Below are 17,238 nucleotides of genomic sequence, written 5' to 3'. Positions count from 1 at the left end.
TCCACTGGAGCCTGCCACAGGACAGGCACCAGACTTCACCCCACCATGGTTTCAAGCCAGGGCCCTGGGCCCCACTGGGAGCAAGGCTGTGTGTAATCCAGAGGTCTCGCAGCTAGAGGGGCAGGCACGTGCACCCAGCTGGCCGTGGGGAACCTTGCTGGGGTAACCACTGTGCTTCCCTGGCACCACCACCCCCCAGGCCCGGCAGGCAGTGTCAGCGCTAGACAGCGAGGCAGGGACAGAACCTCTCTCCCGGGCCACACAGAACCATTCAAACGAGCCCAGGCATCAGGGTATGAGCCTCCCACCCAGAACCCACCACAAGGCTGCCTGCCGTGCCAGGCTGGGCTCTGCAGGGGACTGGGGTGGTATGGAGAAGGGTTCTCCTGGGGACAGGGGGATGTGTCATGCTCACCACATACCCCTTGCTTGGAGCAAGCACCACTGGAGCACACGCCCCTCACCCTGGCCTTCCCCAACCCCTGCCCTCCCTGCACCCCCATCACCTCAGCGCCCACGCCAACCACCTCAGGGGTTAAAATGGCAGCTGGACTCAGGGAGAGGGTAGGTGCCACTGCCCCAGCTCTGTGCCACTGGTGGGCCCCAAACACTGCCCACTCGGGGACAGGAGTATGGCCAGTGACCCGCGGCTGTGGGGGTCAAGGCAGGCAGACCAGAGCTCAGTGAGCCACGGGCCTGGGACATGGCTGGGATGGGCAGGGAAGAGGAGAGTTGGGCTCCTGCCCGGCTGTATTGAAAAGAGACCCACAGAGCAGCAATGGACGGCAGGTGTCTTTATTCAGTCTAGTTGCACCTTCCCCGGCGATTGCACTGGGACCTTCACAACCCAAGCGCCGCTGGAGGGAGGGTGACTACAGCACACACAACCCAGCTCCCTGTAACACTGGTCACACTGCAAATCCTGAGCTACCAGCCAGCCCGCCCTGTGCTGCGCTCCCCTCAGAAGAGGGCCCTCCACGTACTGCACGGCTAGTGCAAATGCAGTGACTCTGCTCGGAGCCGCCTCTTGTCACCAGCACCCAGGCAGGGCCAGGAGCACTGGGCCACGTGTGGAGCTGGGCTCTGCTGAGAGCCAGCAGTGCCGGCCACTAGGGAAATGCTGCTCGTTTCCGAACAGGCCCCTTGGAGAAGTACCGGATTCCAGCACCGTGAAAGCAAGGAGGGGCAGAAGGCAAACACAAGGTGATCGAGGCTGCCCCCATGAGTGCCTGGCCGGGGGCTGGGCACGGCTGTGATGGCTCTGCCGCAGACAGCACTCCTCTCTGCAGGATGAGCAGCACTAATCCACAACACACCTCCCCCTTACCAGCTAGCAGCAAAGGCACAAATGCTACCGCGTCCCCAAAGCGAATCCGCTCAGCGCACAGCACTGCTGCAGGAAAACACGGGCTGGACGGGTGGCAGAATGCGGGGAGGCCCGTGGGCGTGGGGGTGAAAGCAGCAGCCACTGTGGCGGGAATGCCCATCCTGTGGCACCAGCAGGCGTGGCTTAGGAGGGGCTGGCAGGGCAGGGATGCCTGGCGAGCTGGTGCTGCGTCCCCAGGGGCAGGGGTTCAATGCACCCCCAAGCAATGGCTCTGCCTTGAGTGCGCCTTCCTCCAGGTCACCAAGCCTTGTCCTGGGCTGGCCGCATGGGGCCCCCTCAGCACAGCCACAGCCCTGCTCGCTCTGGGGCCTGGAGCAACATGGGCCCCACGCAGGCTCCTTCCACGATGGCTCTGCTGGCCACAGCACCGTCACACTTCCACCCCGGGAGCCTGTGCCAGGCCCAGCGCTTGCACCAAGTCATCGCTCAGGCCGCTCTTCAGAGTCCTCCTCACTGGGGAGAAAGGTGAGAATTAGGGAGTGGGAACGCCAGTCACACGGAGGGCAGCATGGTACACCGGGCGCAGAGCAGCACGCCGGGCACGGCTCAGGTCTGCTCCATGGCAAATGGCCCTAGGACACTCTCCCCTCCTCTCCCTGCCATCCCGTCTGAACAGCCAGAGCAGGAGACACCATCAAACCAGGACACAGTCAAACGCTCAGCCCAGCCTGGCAGCTGGGGTGGCGGGGCCCAGGCCTGCTACGCAGGTTCTAGGTGTGGGGCCAGCCGACACGCCGGCCCCTGCAGAAGCGGGACAGTGTAAAGCCTGCGCGGCTCCTCAGAACCACTCAGCTGGGGCCTGCCCTCTGCCTGCTCTCCCCCACGGGCTGGTGGCAGCACCAGGGCAGCGCCCGCACAGCACCAGGCTCTGCCGCCCACAGGCTTTGCATGTAAAGAGCAGCCCAGACCATGACTCTGTTGGCACATCGTGGCGCCGATTTCCCAGCAGCCACCATGGCTGGCAGAGGCAGAACCCCTCCTGCCCAGTGCTCAGGGATGACACGGCGCGGCTCAGTCCCAGCCCCATGGATGGCACTTACGGGACTTCCTGCTGACACGTGACCTCTTGCGCTCCTTGGCGGCGCCAGGCCGCGGGCCAGCGCTGTGAGTGACAGACTGCACTAGACGATCCATGATTTCATCTGAGGTGTCAGCTGGGGAGCCAGAGCTGTCGTCCTGGGCTGGAGAGCCACCGGAGGGGCTGGACTGCCCCACGCCTGGCCGGGGAGAACAAGGGTGTCAGCCTCAGCCAAGGGACCTGAAAAGGGGGTCCCCCTGCCAAGTTCAGCACTGTCACAGCTGCCCTTCCCAGCCAGAGCACCCACCCCACGGCCGCTCAGCTGCCAACACTCACAGACCCCACTTCCCCTTCCGTGGCTGCCCTATTGACACCCGCCCCCTACCGCCAAGCCCACCAACTAATCCCACAGCAGGCACCTCCCCCCACCACTGCCAAAATGCCCATCATCCTCAAGAGCCCGACAGCTTAACTAGCCCCTGCCCCACACCAACCCAGTCCAGGAGGCAGCGCACCCGTCCCCACACCTGTGTACCCCTCCCATGCCGCATGCTCCCACCAAACGCCCTAACTCCCAGGTGCCCTGCAGCTGGGCACTGCTGCGTGGAGCCTCCCAGCTCAGGCCAGGAGCAGCGTTGCAGGCACCTGCCCCTAAGGCGGCCCCGCTGCATGCAGCGGGAGCTGGCCCAGCAGTAATCGAGCTCTGTTCCCTGGTCCCAAGGGACCCCAAGCACGGGGCAGCCCAGCAGCGCTGAACTGGGCAGCGAGCCAGCAGCCAGCCAAGGCTGTGCCGTCACGTGCCCCAGGTAGGAAGAGCCCCCAGTGTCACATCCTCTGTGGGGTGGGGGGCGGGGTCCCGGGCAGTAGGTGTCGTAGGGTCTTTCGTTCCTGCAGGTGGTGCCACTGAGGGTCCCTGGCTGCTCAGAGACCAGCCCCAAGGCTCTGGGGTGCAGGCAGGAGTGGGCCTGGGGCCCCACAAATGCAGATGGACCCAGGAGCTGGCTGCAGAACAGGCTGTGCCGGGCAGCGAGACAGCTGCATGGGTGGGCTCTGTGCCCACGGCCCAAGACGCTGGGTGAGCCGGGCGTGGCTTTGTACAGTTTGAGGCCCTGGCACGCTCCCAGCTGAGCAGAGACAGCCTGGGACCTGCACAGAGCACCACAAGTGCAGATGTAGCCAGGGCCATGCCGAAGACTGCCCGGCGCTCCCTTCCACACTGCCATGGCCACGGGGCAAGTGCAGCGTCACCGGGCCGGCCGTGCACCCCTACCTCGGCTGGCCCTGCTGCGCCGGATGTGGGGCTCCGCTGCAGAGCTCAACACACTCTTCATGGTCTCATGGCCTGCCTCCGCCTGCAGCTCCTGGCGGGCAGAGCCCACGGCCGGGGAAGGGCTTGTCTCGAGGCTGCCGGCCATGCTGGAGAACCGCTCCATCTGCAGAGAGAGGAGATGGCCAGTGTGAGGGGAGAGGGAGACACAGGGCCCAGGAGGCCCCTGACCGCAAGGGAGGCCCCATACCTCTGTAATCATCCGACCCCGGGTCTTGTTCCTCTCACGGTGCGCGGCCCGTTTCCGTTGCTGCTGCAGGACGCGCTCCCGGCAGGTGCGGTACTCCAGGGCAAACTCACGCAGCAGCTGGCAGAAGCCCGTCACCTTCATGTCCCGCACAGCTGCCGGCGGGTAGCCCAGGAACAGCAGGAAGGCGCGGAACCTGCCAAGAGACGGGGCGGCTGGGGTTCAGGAGAGGACACAGGGACCCACCACCTAAATCCGGCCCCCTGCGCACAGTACCGTGGCTGGAGCTGCCTTGGGCCACCCTGACAATCGCTGCCAGAACGGAAGGGGAGCCCCAGAACCAGTCTGGATCCCCCCTTCCTCTCCTCCCCCAGGACTGGGAACACTGGGAATATTGAACATGCCCCATTCCCCACGGACCAGGTACACCTCTCTTCTCCCAGGCAAATGGGCCTGCCTCCCCCACCAATCTGACTCCCCCTCAGCCCTGCGAGGCTGGGGACCCACGCCCGGCAGGCCGACCCACCTGTGGAGTACGCGCCTGTGCACCACCTTCAGAGTGACGACCCGGTGGCTGCTGTCCTTCAGGAAGTCTGTCAGCTTGCTCTTCAGGCCCGGCTTGGTCTCATGCTTGGCAATGGCTTTCAGACTGTCCCACGATGCTTTGCACCGTCGCTCCAGCTGGCCCAGGTTTTCCGCTAGCATGTCAAAGTCGACCTGAGGAAGGAGCGAAGACGAGCACTTGGCTGCGCTGTACGCGGGAACCACTCGCTGCCCTGCGTGCGCACGATCCCCCGTGTCCACCCCAGGCCTGCAGCGTTTGGGGGGCTGTACAGGCCACACAGCTTAGCCAGGCTCAGGCCTTGCTCCCCAGGTTGGCAGGGCTGGGGTGGGGAGCAGCGTGGGGGCGCCAGGACCAAGCGAAACGTCTGGTGGTTCTGACACGCGTCTTACCTTGGCTGATCGGGTGATGGCTGCGATCTCTGAGTAGAGGTCGCTGGTTTGTGGGAACCTCTCCACCACCATGTGGCACAGGTGGTGCAGCAGGGACTGCCTGTGCACGGTGTCCTTCACCTCCGAGACCTTCTCCAGGTAATTCAGCTCAAAGCCTCTGCTCTGAAAGCCAAGCACACGTTCAGCATGTGGGCAGGGCGGGCACTGAAGGAAACAGTGAGCACCTGGGGAGCGCAGCTCACCCCTCCTGCTTCCTGGAGTCAACTCCCCGCTCCCAGCAGCTGATTCTGCCTGGTGCCCTTAGCCCCGTGCTCTGAATTCCTTCTTTCATGCACTAGCTCCTTGCCTGTATTCTTACCCACAGCTGCAGGTCTGGGCACTTGACTGGGGACTCTGCATCTCTTTTAAACCCTGGCTGGCACCACCTTGTCCCCCAGGAGCGCTGCACTGGCAGCTGCAGGAGACCCCAGACCCCTCCCCTTGCTCCTCACCTGGGAGCCGTTGAGGTAGTTCCCCATGGCCAGCAGAGTCGCCAGGATACAGCGGAAGGTCTGGTTTTTGGCCAGTTGTTCCATCCCGAGTTTCAGGTCAAACAGAGGCTCTGCGATCTCCTGAGCAGGGAAATGTCCAGCTGCTGTGAGAGTTACATTAGCAGTACCCAGCTCCAGCCCACGCACATATGCTCTGCCATGCCGCGGCATTCACCACTCCCTCAGGGGAGCCATGGATCTAGCCACAGCCAGCATAGGTCCGCACATCCCCCCCGGGACAGAGGGCAACTTAACATGGACTTGTTGACCTGGCACTCAGCAGGAGGGTCGTGGAGCTCACCTGAACACACCAGGAAAAACGACCCCGAGCCAGGAGGATCCGAGCCTAGAACGCCGGCCCCTGAGGGCAGGACTGGGCCATCTGCCTACAGCTGGGGAGTGCATCTGAACCAAGCCAAACAGCAGGAAGAGACTGAAGTGCCTAGGAGTCCACATGTGGCTGATGATCCCCAGGCACGGCAGGGAGGCAGGCACAGAGATCCAGTGGGAATGCCCTTTTGCTAAAGCTCAGGGGAATCTGCATTGCCAAAGGCCAGGGATGTTCACAGTCAAACCGGATTGCAGTGGAAGCGGTCAGCGGGCTGCATTTGCTTCATTACCTGCTCCAGGCTCTCGTAGTCCAGTTTGAATGCCCACAGCTGGAGTCTGGCTGTGAGCTCGCTAATGGAGGAGAGGGTGAGCAGAAACTGCTCGGCTGACCCCAGGGGCACGTCTGGATTGGCTATCTGCGCCTCCTGGATCTTCTGCTTCTCTTCATCAGTTGGAACCATTGTCAGGATTTTCTGTAAGACAACGAGCTGCACGTCAGAGGCAGCAAGGTGGGCCTAGCTGTCCAAACAGAGAGTAGTACCAGGGGCCGGGACTGCTGGTTTCAGTGGTAGCCTTAAAGAGATGCTCATTGCACTCGCCATGGCCATGTGACCACCTCCTCCCCACTCACAGTGGGACTAGCATTGATAGGGCATGGGGCAACCAAACAGCCTTCAGGGCTTGGGCTCGGCAGAGTCACTCTCTGGGGTGCCGATGTCCGGGGGTCCCCGGGCACGTCTCTGCTAGATCTGGTTAGAAGAGAACACAAGGGTCAGTGGAGCTGTGTAGTGGCCCTGTCCATGCAGTGGGGCTCGCTGTGAGCAAAGGGGACAGGGATGCAGTTTTACAGCATTCTCCAGCCAGCCTTCACAGGAGCTTGCACGCATGGCTCTTTTGAGGGACCATCAGTTATTAGTGGAGAACCGGGAAAAGATTGGTCCAGCACAGCACCTGCAAAGCTAAGCCACAGGGTGACAAAGGCATGACTGGGCAAAGCACACGGGGGAACCAGAGAGATGCACCAACCATCCTGCCAAACCACAGGCATCCACAGGCCAAGACCAAGCTCAGGGCAAAATCAAAACGCAACGAAATCCGATGAACTAGCTCTAGCGCTGAGAAGGGCCAGCAGAGATTGGTCAGCCAGCCTGGGATAGACACAATTAGCTGGGTATTTGTGGGTCACTTGCAATGTGCTTGAGCTGCCCACCCACCGCCTAGATGCAGCGACTATCACACAAGGACGTCTGGAAAGGACAGAGCCGTGCCTGTGCTGGAATCTCACTGTCCAACGTGGCAGCATCCACAGGTTAGGGGCAGACAACGTTACAGCTACCACACTCCTAACAGCAGCAGCTGCTTTTCCCCACCAATCTCCCATGCAACAGGGAAGCCAAGCTGGGGATTGGGCTGGGAAGCCACTCTGCCCACATCCCTGAGGAATGACAGAATAATGATCAGGACCCTATCGCAGGGCACAATGTTAAAGGCTCCTCTAGCAGAATATTGGATCTGCAGCTTCCTGGGCCAACAGGGAGAAGATTGCTGACACCTGAGGCCTAGCAGATAAAAACAGAATGAGATCCAGTGGCTGGAAACTGGTCAACAGAATTCAAACCAGAATAAGGTGCATGTTTTTAGTAGTGAAGATAATCAACCACTGAAACAAGTGACGTAGGGATGTGGCAGATCTCCTGTCACTCGCAGTCTTTAAGTCAAGACTGGGCATCTCTTTGGAAAAGCTGTGCTCTAGCTCAACCAGAGGGCACTGGTTGAGTGCAGAATCACACAGTGAAATTCTCTGCCCTGTGCTGTGCCAATCAGACCAGGTGATGTGATCGGCCCTTCCGGCCCTACGCTCTGTGACAAGCCCATGTGGTATGCGCAGTCCTAGAGCCAGAGGGGTGGTGGGGACCACAGCTGGCGAGAGAGCACGGCCGCCCTCTGCAGGAACCAGTTCAGAGGACAAGGCACTAGCCCAGGATTTGGTGGACACAGACCACCTTGGGCCAGTCCCTTAGTCTCTCTGGGCCTCAGCTCTCCTGTGCACAAGGGGACACCAGCCCTGGCCCACCACACAGGGGTGACCTTCTGGGGCAGGATTTCATCTGCTCTGTACTTGTAGAGAGCCGTGGAAATGTTCCCCACGAAGACATGGCTTGGGGAAAATGGCGGCAGCCTCACCTCAATTCCTTCTTTGTTAATCGCAAACTCATCGAAGTTGAGAATCGCGTTCTTGATGATGTGCGCAGGCGGCAGCACCGTCAGGCCAATGTTGATGGCGTTGCTCCTCTTGGGGTCAAGGACCACAGTGCTCTTTTTCCCATTTGCAGCTTTCTTCAGGGGGCAATGGGAAATGAGGGAAAAGGGGCTGAAAGGCAGGTTAGGAGCTCACGGGCAATCCTGAAACACGTCTACATTTCCCCCGCAGTCTCACAACACAGGATTTCTGCCACCACTTCCCAAGCCATTGATCTATTCAAATCAGGGCCAATACAGTGGCTCCAGGAGAAGGCACCTGACCGCCCTGCCACGCACCCAGGACATCGTGCAATGCTATCCCCAGGAGAAGTACAGTCCTTCCTGACCCCCGCAGGTGAGACTACCCCATGGAACTTGCACTCTGAATGCCCTAACTCAGGGTACAGCTTCACACACACGGGTAGGGCCACAGCACGGCTCATTCCAGCTGCTGTTGCACTTTTACTACTGCCAGCATCTCCGAGAGTAAGAGCACCTACTTTGGCCCAGATTAGTCAGAGATGCCACTGGCCATGCCAGGCGCAAGATAAGCTGCGCCTTGAGAGACTGGGCTCCTCTTTCTAGCGAGGCTAACACTGAAGCACCTGGACTCTCTTGCTCTACTGGCCACAAGGAAGAGGAGTGGACCCATCTCTGAGGTCATTTCCCAAGGAAATCGCAGCATATACCCCAAACCAGGTACCAGCCGTGGAGACCAATTGTTTGCTACAGAAACTTTTCTGCTGATGGGCCCTGTAGACTCAGGCTCTGGCTGCGCAGGGCAGCTTGAGTCCACTAGCTCATTTCCAACAGAGCAAGAGCGCTTCCCAGGGCCTGATTTTTATCCTGTACCCTTCGTTGTATTGTGTGTGCCTCAGAGAAGCCACGCAACCTCCCTCCCCCGACCTCCTCCACAGCTGGGGCCAGGGCAGCGGTTACACCCTGGGAGAAAATGCGGAATCCATTTGCACATGGCTGATTTTGTCCCCAACCCTTCTCTCAACTCCCAACTCTCATGCCTGTGCTTCCTCAGAGCACACGCACAGGCCAGCACAGCCCACAGCTGGGCGTGACTGGCAGGGACTGGTCACAGCTGGGCAAATCGTCGGGAGGGCTGGTCGAGACCTTCCAGTGGAGCTGACGGGCTGAATTCATTCTACTTCCCCTCCAGCAGGCTGCTGGTCTGCGGGCTGCGTGGGACAGCAGGGACTGGATCAACGACACAGGAGCTCGCTTCCAGTCCTACCTTCCTACGACGTTCAACGCACCAAACTAAAAGAACCGCTTCAGAGGGTGCAGGGCCTGAGCACGGCTCGGACCATGGGCTGCCACAGCATCTACCTCTGACTACCCCAGGCTCCAGGAAACCAGCAGGATCATCCTCCCCTGGACGCTACGAGACAGGGAGTGACAAAGAAAACCCAACTGCTCCAGGGTCTTTGCTCCGCACTGGGCCTCCCCTACACACCAGCAATATTCCTCCAAGGGCCCGAGATGCCTGCCAGTCCCAGGGATTCTGCAGAGTTTAACAACCTTCTCTAAGCAACAGAGCTGAAGAAGTGCCCTGGGGGCAGGGAGAGGGGTTCAGCCTGCTTCAGCGGGTGGGCCATGTCTGCCAGCACATGGGCTGCACCCCATAGCCTCCTGCCACCCGCTGCAGGCTGACGGGACTGGCCTGCTGCTCTCCACCCGCTGCCTACCTTGGAACTCGGCGCTTCCTTTGCTCGGGACTCAAAGAGATGCTCCAGCTTGGCAGCGTCAATCTCAACTCTCTCCAGGGATGCCCACACCGTGTCCCGGCCAAACCGGCCAGTCCCAGCACAGTAACTGGCTTGCTTCAGCTCCTTCCAGAAGAGCTTCACTGTCTTCTTCTTCTTGGCCAGGGAATGGCCATCTGGCGCAGGGGAACCCATCAAGGCAGGAGGTGGTGGGGGTGGACAGGCAGGAGCAGGAGGGGATGGGGGCGGAGGACAGCCAGGGGCGGAGGGGAGTGGGGGGCAGCTAGGAGGGGGTGGTGCTGGTGGAGGAGGAGCCATGGGGCCTCCTGCAGTCAGTGATCCAGTGCCAGGAGGTGGTGGGGGAGGCCCATGGAAAGAGCCATTTCCTACACCCCCTTTATCTAGGGCATCAAAATCTTCCTCTTCACACAGGTCTGAGAAGTCCAAGTCTTTGATTTTCAGCAGCCTGGGGCCGGGCTCCAGCCGATCCCACATGAACTCAGCGTCCTTTTTAAATGGAGTCAGGAGGGACCCCTCCACGTTCTGAGCATTGGCTTCTGCATCGACGCTGGACTGAGTGCGCAGGAGCCGGGACCGGGCGCTGGAGACCTGTCCGTCAGGGGCCTTGCTGCGGGGCCCAGCGTGCTCCAGGCCCCGACCGCCTTGCAGCTTGACCTGGCTCAGCTGGTCCCCAGTCTCTCCTCGGCGCCGGGAGGAGGCCAACACCTCGGGGAAGGGCAGGTCCCGCTCCGGCTCCACTTGGCTTTTGGCAAACAGCATGTCCGGCATCAGCTTCTTGACCGAGGAGATGGGGCTGCAGGGATCGGTACTCCCCTGCTGGGGGAGGGGGACGCTGCGCCCTGCAGAGGAGGAGAAGACAGAGCGTGTCCAGGGCATTCACCTTCCCACGGGCGTGCCACTGCCTCCCTGTGGTGCTTGCAGCTGGCCCTGCCTCACACCCCCCAGCAGGCTTCACGCTGCTCCTTCACTTCCCTAGAGGTCAGGCCACGCCCGGCCTAGCACCCTTTCCCTGCCCACTGTCCCGGCTCAGAGGCACAGGTATCCTGCTGCAAACAGCAGGGAAGGCACCGTGCCAAGCCTGCCTCAAGCAGAGTTCAGGCTACGCAGTAACCCCCCCGGGCTCAGAGCTCGACTCTGCAGCCAGGGAGTGACGTGACGGTGCCCCCCACCTGCTTTCACGACTGCCACAACCCCTTCACCAGGGCCCGCAGGGGGTCCCACTCGGCACACCCCCGGCAGCGGGGCCTCCCGCAGCACTAGACACGCCTGTCTGGGTGGCAGGACAGGCAGCAACTTGACACTGCTGGGTGCGAATCCTAGAGCCATGGCAAGCAGCAGGAGGGCTCCGGGAGCAGCAGGTGGTTCAAGGCGGTGGGGAATTTGGGTCCCTAGTCGCCAAAGCAGGAGCGTTTGAGGGAGGGGAACAGGGTGTCACCAAGGGTGTCAGGAGCACATGGCCAAGGGGCATCCCAGGGCTGGTCCTTGCCTGATGTGCCGTCTCCTTCCTCGTCTCTCCCCACAGGGATCCTGGCTGAGGAGCTGCTAGATGCCAGGCGAGGCTCCTGTTCGGACAGCGTTTCATTCAGCTCCCTCTCGCTCAGCGCCAGCCTCCCTGCAGCCCAGACACAGCAAACGTTAGGCAGCCCAGCTCCTCTGGGCAGGGCAGGGCAGGGCAGGGCAGGGCAGGGCAGGGCAGGGGGGAGGTGGGGAGTGTAGGCTGGTCCATGGCCCAGATCGTGTCCCTGACCCACGTGGTTTCACATACACAGTGCACATGTGTAATCCCTGCAAGGGTGGGGAGTTTCCCTGGTGGGATTGGGGGGTCCCACTCCCTGTGGCTGGCGGCTGCTCGCAGACATGGATGGAGGTCCCACCAACCTGGCTAAGACCTGCACAGGCAGCCCCATGCGCTGCGTGTCTATGCATGTTCCAAGAGGCACATAGGTGGGGGCAGAACCCCATGGCCCTGGCATCCTGCAAGCTGTCCAGAGCACGCACCCCACCACAGGGGACTATTATGTCTATTGTGGCAGGGAGCCGAGGCCCCTCATCAGGACTGGAGCTGGGTCCCTACCCCCAAGCACTCACAGGCTCCAGGAGGGAGGGGGGTGAGCTGAGACCTTGCAGCCTGGCTCCTGGTCACTTGGGGAGGGAGGGGTTGGAAGTGACCAGGCAGCAGCAAGAAGCAAGTTTGCTGCCTTCCCTGGTGGCCCTGCCAGGCTGCGAGGGGGAGTGTCTGCTGGCTGGGGCCCGCTTCCCCTCTGAGATGCATGGCATGCACTGGGCACACAGGACCCACGTACCTGCCAGGGGTGACTCTGTGCTGAGCTTGCCATCCCCCTGCATGGTCTCGGCAAGGACTTCCAGTCGCCCCTTGGACATCGCAGACAGCTTCTCCTTTTGGGACGAAGCCAGGTTTTCCAAGAAGCGAGCTCTGCAAAAGGGAGTCAAATGTCAATACACAGCCCCACACGTGCGGGGCGCAGGGCCACGGAGCACCCGTTTAGCAGAAGCAGCTGTGTCCCGGGACAGCACCGCTGGCATGCCTGGGACCATCCACCTTTCAGGTCAGAGCACAACCTCTGCCATACGGTACGCAGAGCCATCTGTGTCAGGCCAGCACCCGCCTACAGCCACCCCGGCCCAGCAGCCTTCCCCTCCCACCTCTGCAGATAGCCGCCAGGATGGCATGGCCAGACATCAGAGCTACTGCGCACGAGGGAGCCCTGGTGTCCCCAGCCTCCGTCTGCGGCGGCAGAGAAAACAGACATCCCTGTGGAAACAGCCCAGCACCCCTGCTCTAGAACACCCGGGAATCAGCAAATCACCCTGCTTTCCCCGCTGACGCTAAGTGGACTCACCACATCTGACACCCCCGGCCCCATTGTGTATCAGTGCGTGATGGGCATCTTCTAGCTCAGGCATCCTCCCGAAAGCTGTCAACACCCATGTGTCGAGTCTTCCTGCCGAGGGATTCGACTGCTCCCCAGGGCCGGGCTAACGCCCATTTCAGGGGTTACGCTGCTACACTGCAGTTCCCAACAAAAGCCTGTCCCTCCTTCACTCCCTCTCCTAACGTGCAGCCCTATGCAGTGTTGCTGTGTGCTGCCGACATCTGCCCCTGCAGCCCAGAGGTGGATGCATTCTGACCGTGGGGAAAGCAGCCACTCTAGAGGCCAGTGGAGTGACTGGAAGAGCTCCAGTGTTAAGGTGGCTGAGTAAGTTAAAGGTAATTTAACGGAGCAGGGACCCTCCCTTTGCCTGATGACACTGTTTCTGCCCTTGAGTGACAGCTCGTCCTTTTCAGGGCAGACTGGTGACATTACCCAGGAAACCTGTTCAAAGACATTAAAAATGACTCCTCTCAAGTTTCCAGGGATCCCTGGACATTACATGGATTTGCTGTAAATCTCGACATTTAGAGCAGCTAGGAATCTAACAAAACCCTGGGCACAGCTAACTGAAAACAACCGAGCCAGTTTCCACCAGGGCCCCAGGGATTCTGCAGCCACAAAATTTGCTGTGAAATGTACACTCCAGAAACTGAACTTTCCTTTCAGAGTAAGAAGCTGTCCCTAGCGCTGAAGTCACCCTGCGATTTGGGGAATGGATGCATTTGCCTTGCTGTCTCCCGAGCCTGCACTCAGCCTGAAATGGTCGCTCGGACTGGGGAGGCACCTTGCCCTCAGCGCAGCGTTCACAACCATCAGTGATCATTGGGGTTCCGAGTTAGTGACTTCACTGCTGGTCATTTTAGCAAGAGATTCCCAGCTAACGTGTGCATCTCTCAGTCCAAAGAGACACCCTGGTGCCAAAAGTGCCAACTGTCCACTGCCCAGCAACCAATGCTGCCAGCTTCCCTGACATCAGGGTCCTATGCTGTTAGGGCAAACCTCCGCAGCACACTCATAATGGAAAAGGGGTGGGGGAACAGGAAAAACAAGCATTGAGAGCACACGGGCTGCTGGTCTAATTGACTCATTGTCGGATGCAATTCATGACAACCCGATGTCTGCAACGTAAAGGAAGCCCCGCTATGCTGCAGCTGGCGGCACAGCGGCGCTGAAGGATCCAGGGGCCTGGCCGCAGAGCTTGTGCCCAGCTGGCCTGGGTGCCCGTGCCAGCTCTCCCTACTACTCAGCAGGAGGGTTTCTACGCACACCATGAGAGCTGTCTGATTCAATCCTCAAAGGCAACGCTAATGGATACGGTTTCTTCACAGTGCTGTACACCAGCCCCTGCAATGTACGCAGGAGCCTGATTCCCCAAAGCTCTGGAGTACCGCCAGGCAAACGCCTTCCCTGGCAGAGGCTCTTGCAGACAAGGGTCTGCAGCCAGGGGCCTCAGGCAGGTAAGGGCCCCTACAGAACTTCGTAGAGTTCTAGCTCCGAAAGCCACTGGCTTCTAGCGCAACCCAGGGAGCCCCTGAAAGGTTTAAACACTAAAAATCTTCCAGCACGCACGGGGCTGGGCTTGACGCTCCCGCTTCCCAAGCTAGAGCGCTGTAAGGAACTCGGCAGGGTTGGAGGGTTTTCCTGGCTGTCAGCAGGCTTGGCATCGCCAGCCTTCTCGAAAGTGCAGGTTTATAGCTGGAGTGTTCTGCTTCCGCCAGTCCCTGAAGCGCCTCAAGCGAGGAATGGATTCCAGCATATGGGGGGCAGAGTGTTTGTTCCCTAGCAAACGCCTTTCCCCTCTCTCTCCCTCTCCCACACACACATTCCAAACTCAGGGCTACGTGGCAAATGGCTGGGGTGTGAACCATAACACAGGGCCCAGAACACTCCTCACTGGGGACTAGCATCTTTGCTAGTGCTGAGACCAAGTGTGTGTCTACTGCTCACTGTGGAGGCTGAGTTACCTACAAAGCATGCTGGAGATAGTTAAGGAAAACAGTCTCCCCTCTTTCCACAGCCCAACTTCTCTGCCTCCAGCCCTGTATGAACAATCTAGAGGATGCAGCCCTTGCCATGGCATCATTCTGCCCAAGCCACGCTCTCCTGGTCACTGGTCCCCAGCCTGGCAGAGGGAGTGCAGCCACGCACACCTGCAGTAGGCAGACACGTGGGAGCCAGTCAGCCCTTATGTGACATTCATCATAGAGAACGACACTACAAGGGAGCCCAGTGCGCTTGAGCAGGTGGGCGGAGCCTGCTCAGAACAACCCCGAACCCTGCTCCACTCCGGCAGTTGCTGAACGGGGTGCCCAGGCCTGGCTCCACCAGGAGCAAGAGCACCTCTGGAGATGCACACACATCTGTACTTACTCAAACTTCCTCAGAACGGGCTTGTCCCCACGCAAAGGGGGGCTCTCCTCTCGCCTGAGAGAAAAGATCAGTTAGCAGGGCCCACGCTTCCTGCATGCTGTCCACACGGCAGCCGCCTCTCAGCTCTACTCAGCGGGGGCCGTGCATCAGGGAAGCCCCAAGGGGCTCGCAGTGTTCCAGCACTAACCAGGCTCCGAGCGCAAATGGCACTGCCTCTCCTGTGCTGCCAACCCTGCCCTCCCCCGGCGCTCTCCAGGCCATGCCATCTAAGGGCTCATCTGCGCTGGAGCTGGAGGCATCACTTCCACCTCTGGTCGACATGCGTGCGTCAGCAGCGTCTGAGCTAGCGCACGAGGAGTAGAAGCAGAGCCATGGCGGTGTGAGCAGTGGGCGGGGCCAAGTATGTGCCCAGGTACTCGAGACAGGCCCTCCCATTGCTCACAGCCACCCTCTGTTTTTAGCACACTAGCCTGATCAGAGCTAGCGTGGGTAAGTCTGGGAATCACATCCCCAGCTCCAGTGTGGACGTACCTTAAGGGGATGTTTACACTGCAGTGTAAGGCCAGGGTGTGAACTCTGGCTCAAGCTTACACACCGTTCCATCTACATACAAATGGAGCAAACGCAGGGTCCCAGGACCCCATGAGGGCACAGACCCCAAGCCTGAGGCAAGCCAGGACCCAGGGATCAAGCCCTATTCCTTTGCAGTGAAGACGCAGCCCCACTGGCCTCATGCTCTGGGCATCCACCAAAAATATCCCACCATCCCATGGGCTGACTTTCTGTGTCTTCTGGGCAGTCAAATCTGGTGGACAGGCAAGTTTCCTCAGACTGCACCATGAACAAAGGCTGCAGCAGCCACATTCTGGGCAGCAACTAGGCAGTCTGGGATATGGAGGGGGGAGGGGTTGGACTCGGGCCCACATAAGGCAGTGTAGACACTGGAGCCCCAGCTTGGGACCCAACCTTTCCTAGCCTGGGGTGATAAATGAGTGTAGACACTGACACCCGAGGTTAACAAACCCCGGCTCTGCTAAGTCGAGTTCTGCTAACCCTAGGCTAACATTGCAGTGTAGACAGACCCTTCATCTGCCACTGTGATCGGAGCTCCTGCCAGCTGCTCCACGCATATGCCCCATCCAGCCCCCACACTTGCTCTCCCTTTCTCCCACAGGGCTCACTTGCTAGCATGGCCCAAGGGTCTCAGCGTCACAGCCAGCCAAGCGGGAGGACTCTCGACGGGGCTAAGCTGCCTCACACGACCTCCTCGGCACCTCTACTGCCAGAGGAAAGGGAGAGGACAAGGGGGAATTGGCAAGGTGCCAAGGGATGGCCTCTTGCTGGGGCCAGAGTTCTGGAGGGCTAGGACATTAACAAACCCACACTACTGGGCCGGGTACATTCCCAGGCCGCTGCATGGGGCCCACTTCAGCTGAGGGCTCCCGTTACACACCAAACTGCAGCAGCCTTAGAAAATCCCTGCTCTGCAGCAGCTCTGGCCAACCGACAGGCATGTGTGGAGAAGAGAGACAAACAGGGACAAAGCCCTCTGCATTCAGAGACCGAGGGGTTCAGCACCCCTCGTGGGCTCTTCCTCTCCTCCAGGCCAGCTGCGAGCGCACTCTGGTCACTCCGCCGTCAGGCCACCCCCTCCCCAGCAGGTGACACCACGGGACTGTTACAGGACCAGCCGCAGCGAAGGTCTCTGGGACAAGCAATGAGGTCCACACACGCATTAGTCCTTTGCAAGAGCTCATGGATGGCTGCGGGGCTGCCAGCCTTCCTACAAGCACCACACTTCCAGAGAGTGTCCAGGCAGCCATGCTGGAGGCAGACATTTTCACACCCAATTCAGTTTGGCACCCACAGCAAATGACCTGTCAGTTAACAGCCCACCTCCAGCCACGCACAGCAGCCTCAGGAAAGTGGGTTCTAGGGATGCCCGGGCAGACCCAGCTGCTGAATCCAATGCTTGAACCCCCAAGGACACCCGGCCGTAACCAGCCAACTCCCCGCCCCCCCCTCCATCCAGGCACAGACGGGGCCGGTCCAGATGAACAGCACAGGCTGCACTGCAAACTCCCCCGAGGGAGTTATACAGAGACCTCCCCACCCGGAGAAAGGCACTGCCAGCCCAGCTCCACAGCCTGCAGTCAGAGCACGGCGGCTCAGGCCTCGCTCAGGCGTGCCTACACCACATTCCCCAGCAGAGGGTTAGCCGGTCACTCGCGGAGTGCTCTCCGCACCACGTCTGGGGTTAA

At 60.3% G+C, this 17,238-nt stretch overlaps 1 protein-coding gene across 1 annotated transcript in view; it reads right to left on the bottom strand.

Annotated features, from left to right (window-relative positions):
• Nucleotides 1-281: 281 nt before the first annotated feature.
• Nucleotides 282-17,238, bottom strand: part of FHOD1 (formin homology 2 domain containing 1) — a 63,681-nt gene continuing 46,724 nt past the window's right edge. Inside the window, exons 13-25 of the mRNA XM_067552849.1 lie at nt 14,978-15,031; nt 12,017-12,147; nt 11,200-11,325; nt 9,675-10,552; nt 7,918-8,070; nt 6,024-6,206; nt 5,365-5,484; nt 4,874-5,035; nt 4,446-4,636; nt 3,923-4,115; nt 3,676-3,838; nt 2,428-2,604; nt 282-1,840 (exon numbers count right to left, since the gene is read on the bottom strand). Of these exons, the coding sequence (XP_067408950.1) occupies nt 1,758-1,840; nt 2,428-2,604; nt 3,676-3,838; nt 3,923-4,115; nt 4,446-4,636; nt 4,874-5,035; nt 5,365-5,484; nt 6,024-6,206; nt 7,918-8,070; nt 9,675-10,552; nt 11,200-11,325; nt 12,017-12,147; nt 14,978-15,031 (2,614 nt within the window). The 3' untranslated portion in view covers nt 282-1,757. The remainder of the gene's footprint in view (nt 1,841-2,427; nt 2,605-3,675; nt 3,839-3,922; nt 4,116-4,445; nt 4,637-4,873; nt 5,036-5,364; nt 5,485-6,023; nt 6,207-7,917; nt 8,071-9,674; nt 10,553-11,199; nt 11,326-12,016; nt 12,148-14,977; nt 15,032-17,238) is intronic.

Source organism: Emydura macquarii, unplaced genomic scaffold (assembly GCF_026122565.2).
Source record: "Emydura macquarii macquarii isolate MOO-44397 ecotype Brisbane River unplaced genomic scaffold, CSIRO-AGI_Emac_v2 contig_295, whole genome shotgun sequence".
NCBI lineage: Eukaryota > Metazoa > Chordata > Testudines > Chelidae > Emydura > Emydura macquarii.
The sequence above is the reverse complement of the archived record's forward strand: the minus strand, read 5'-3'. Positions and strand labels throughout refer to the sequence as shown.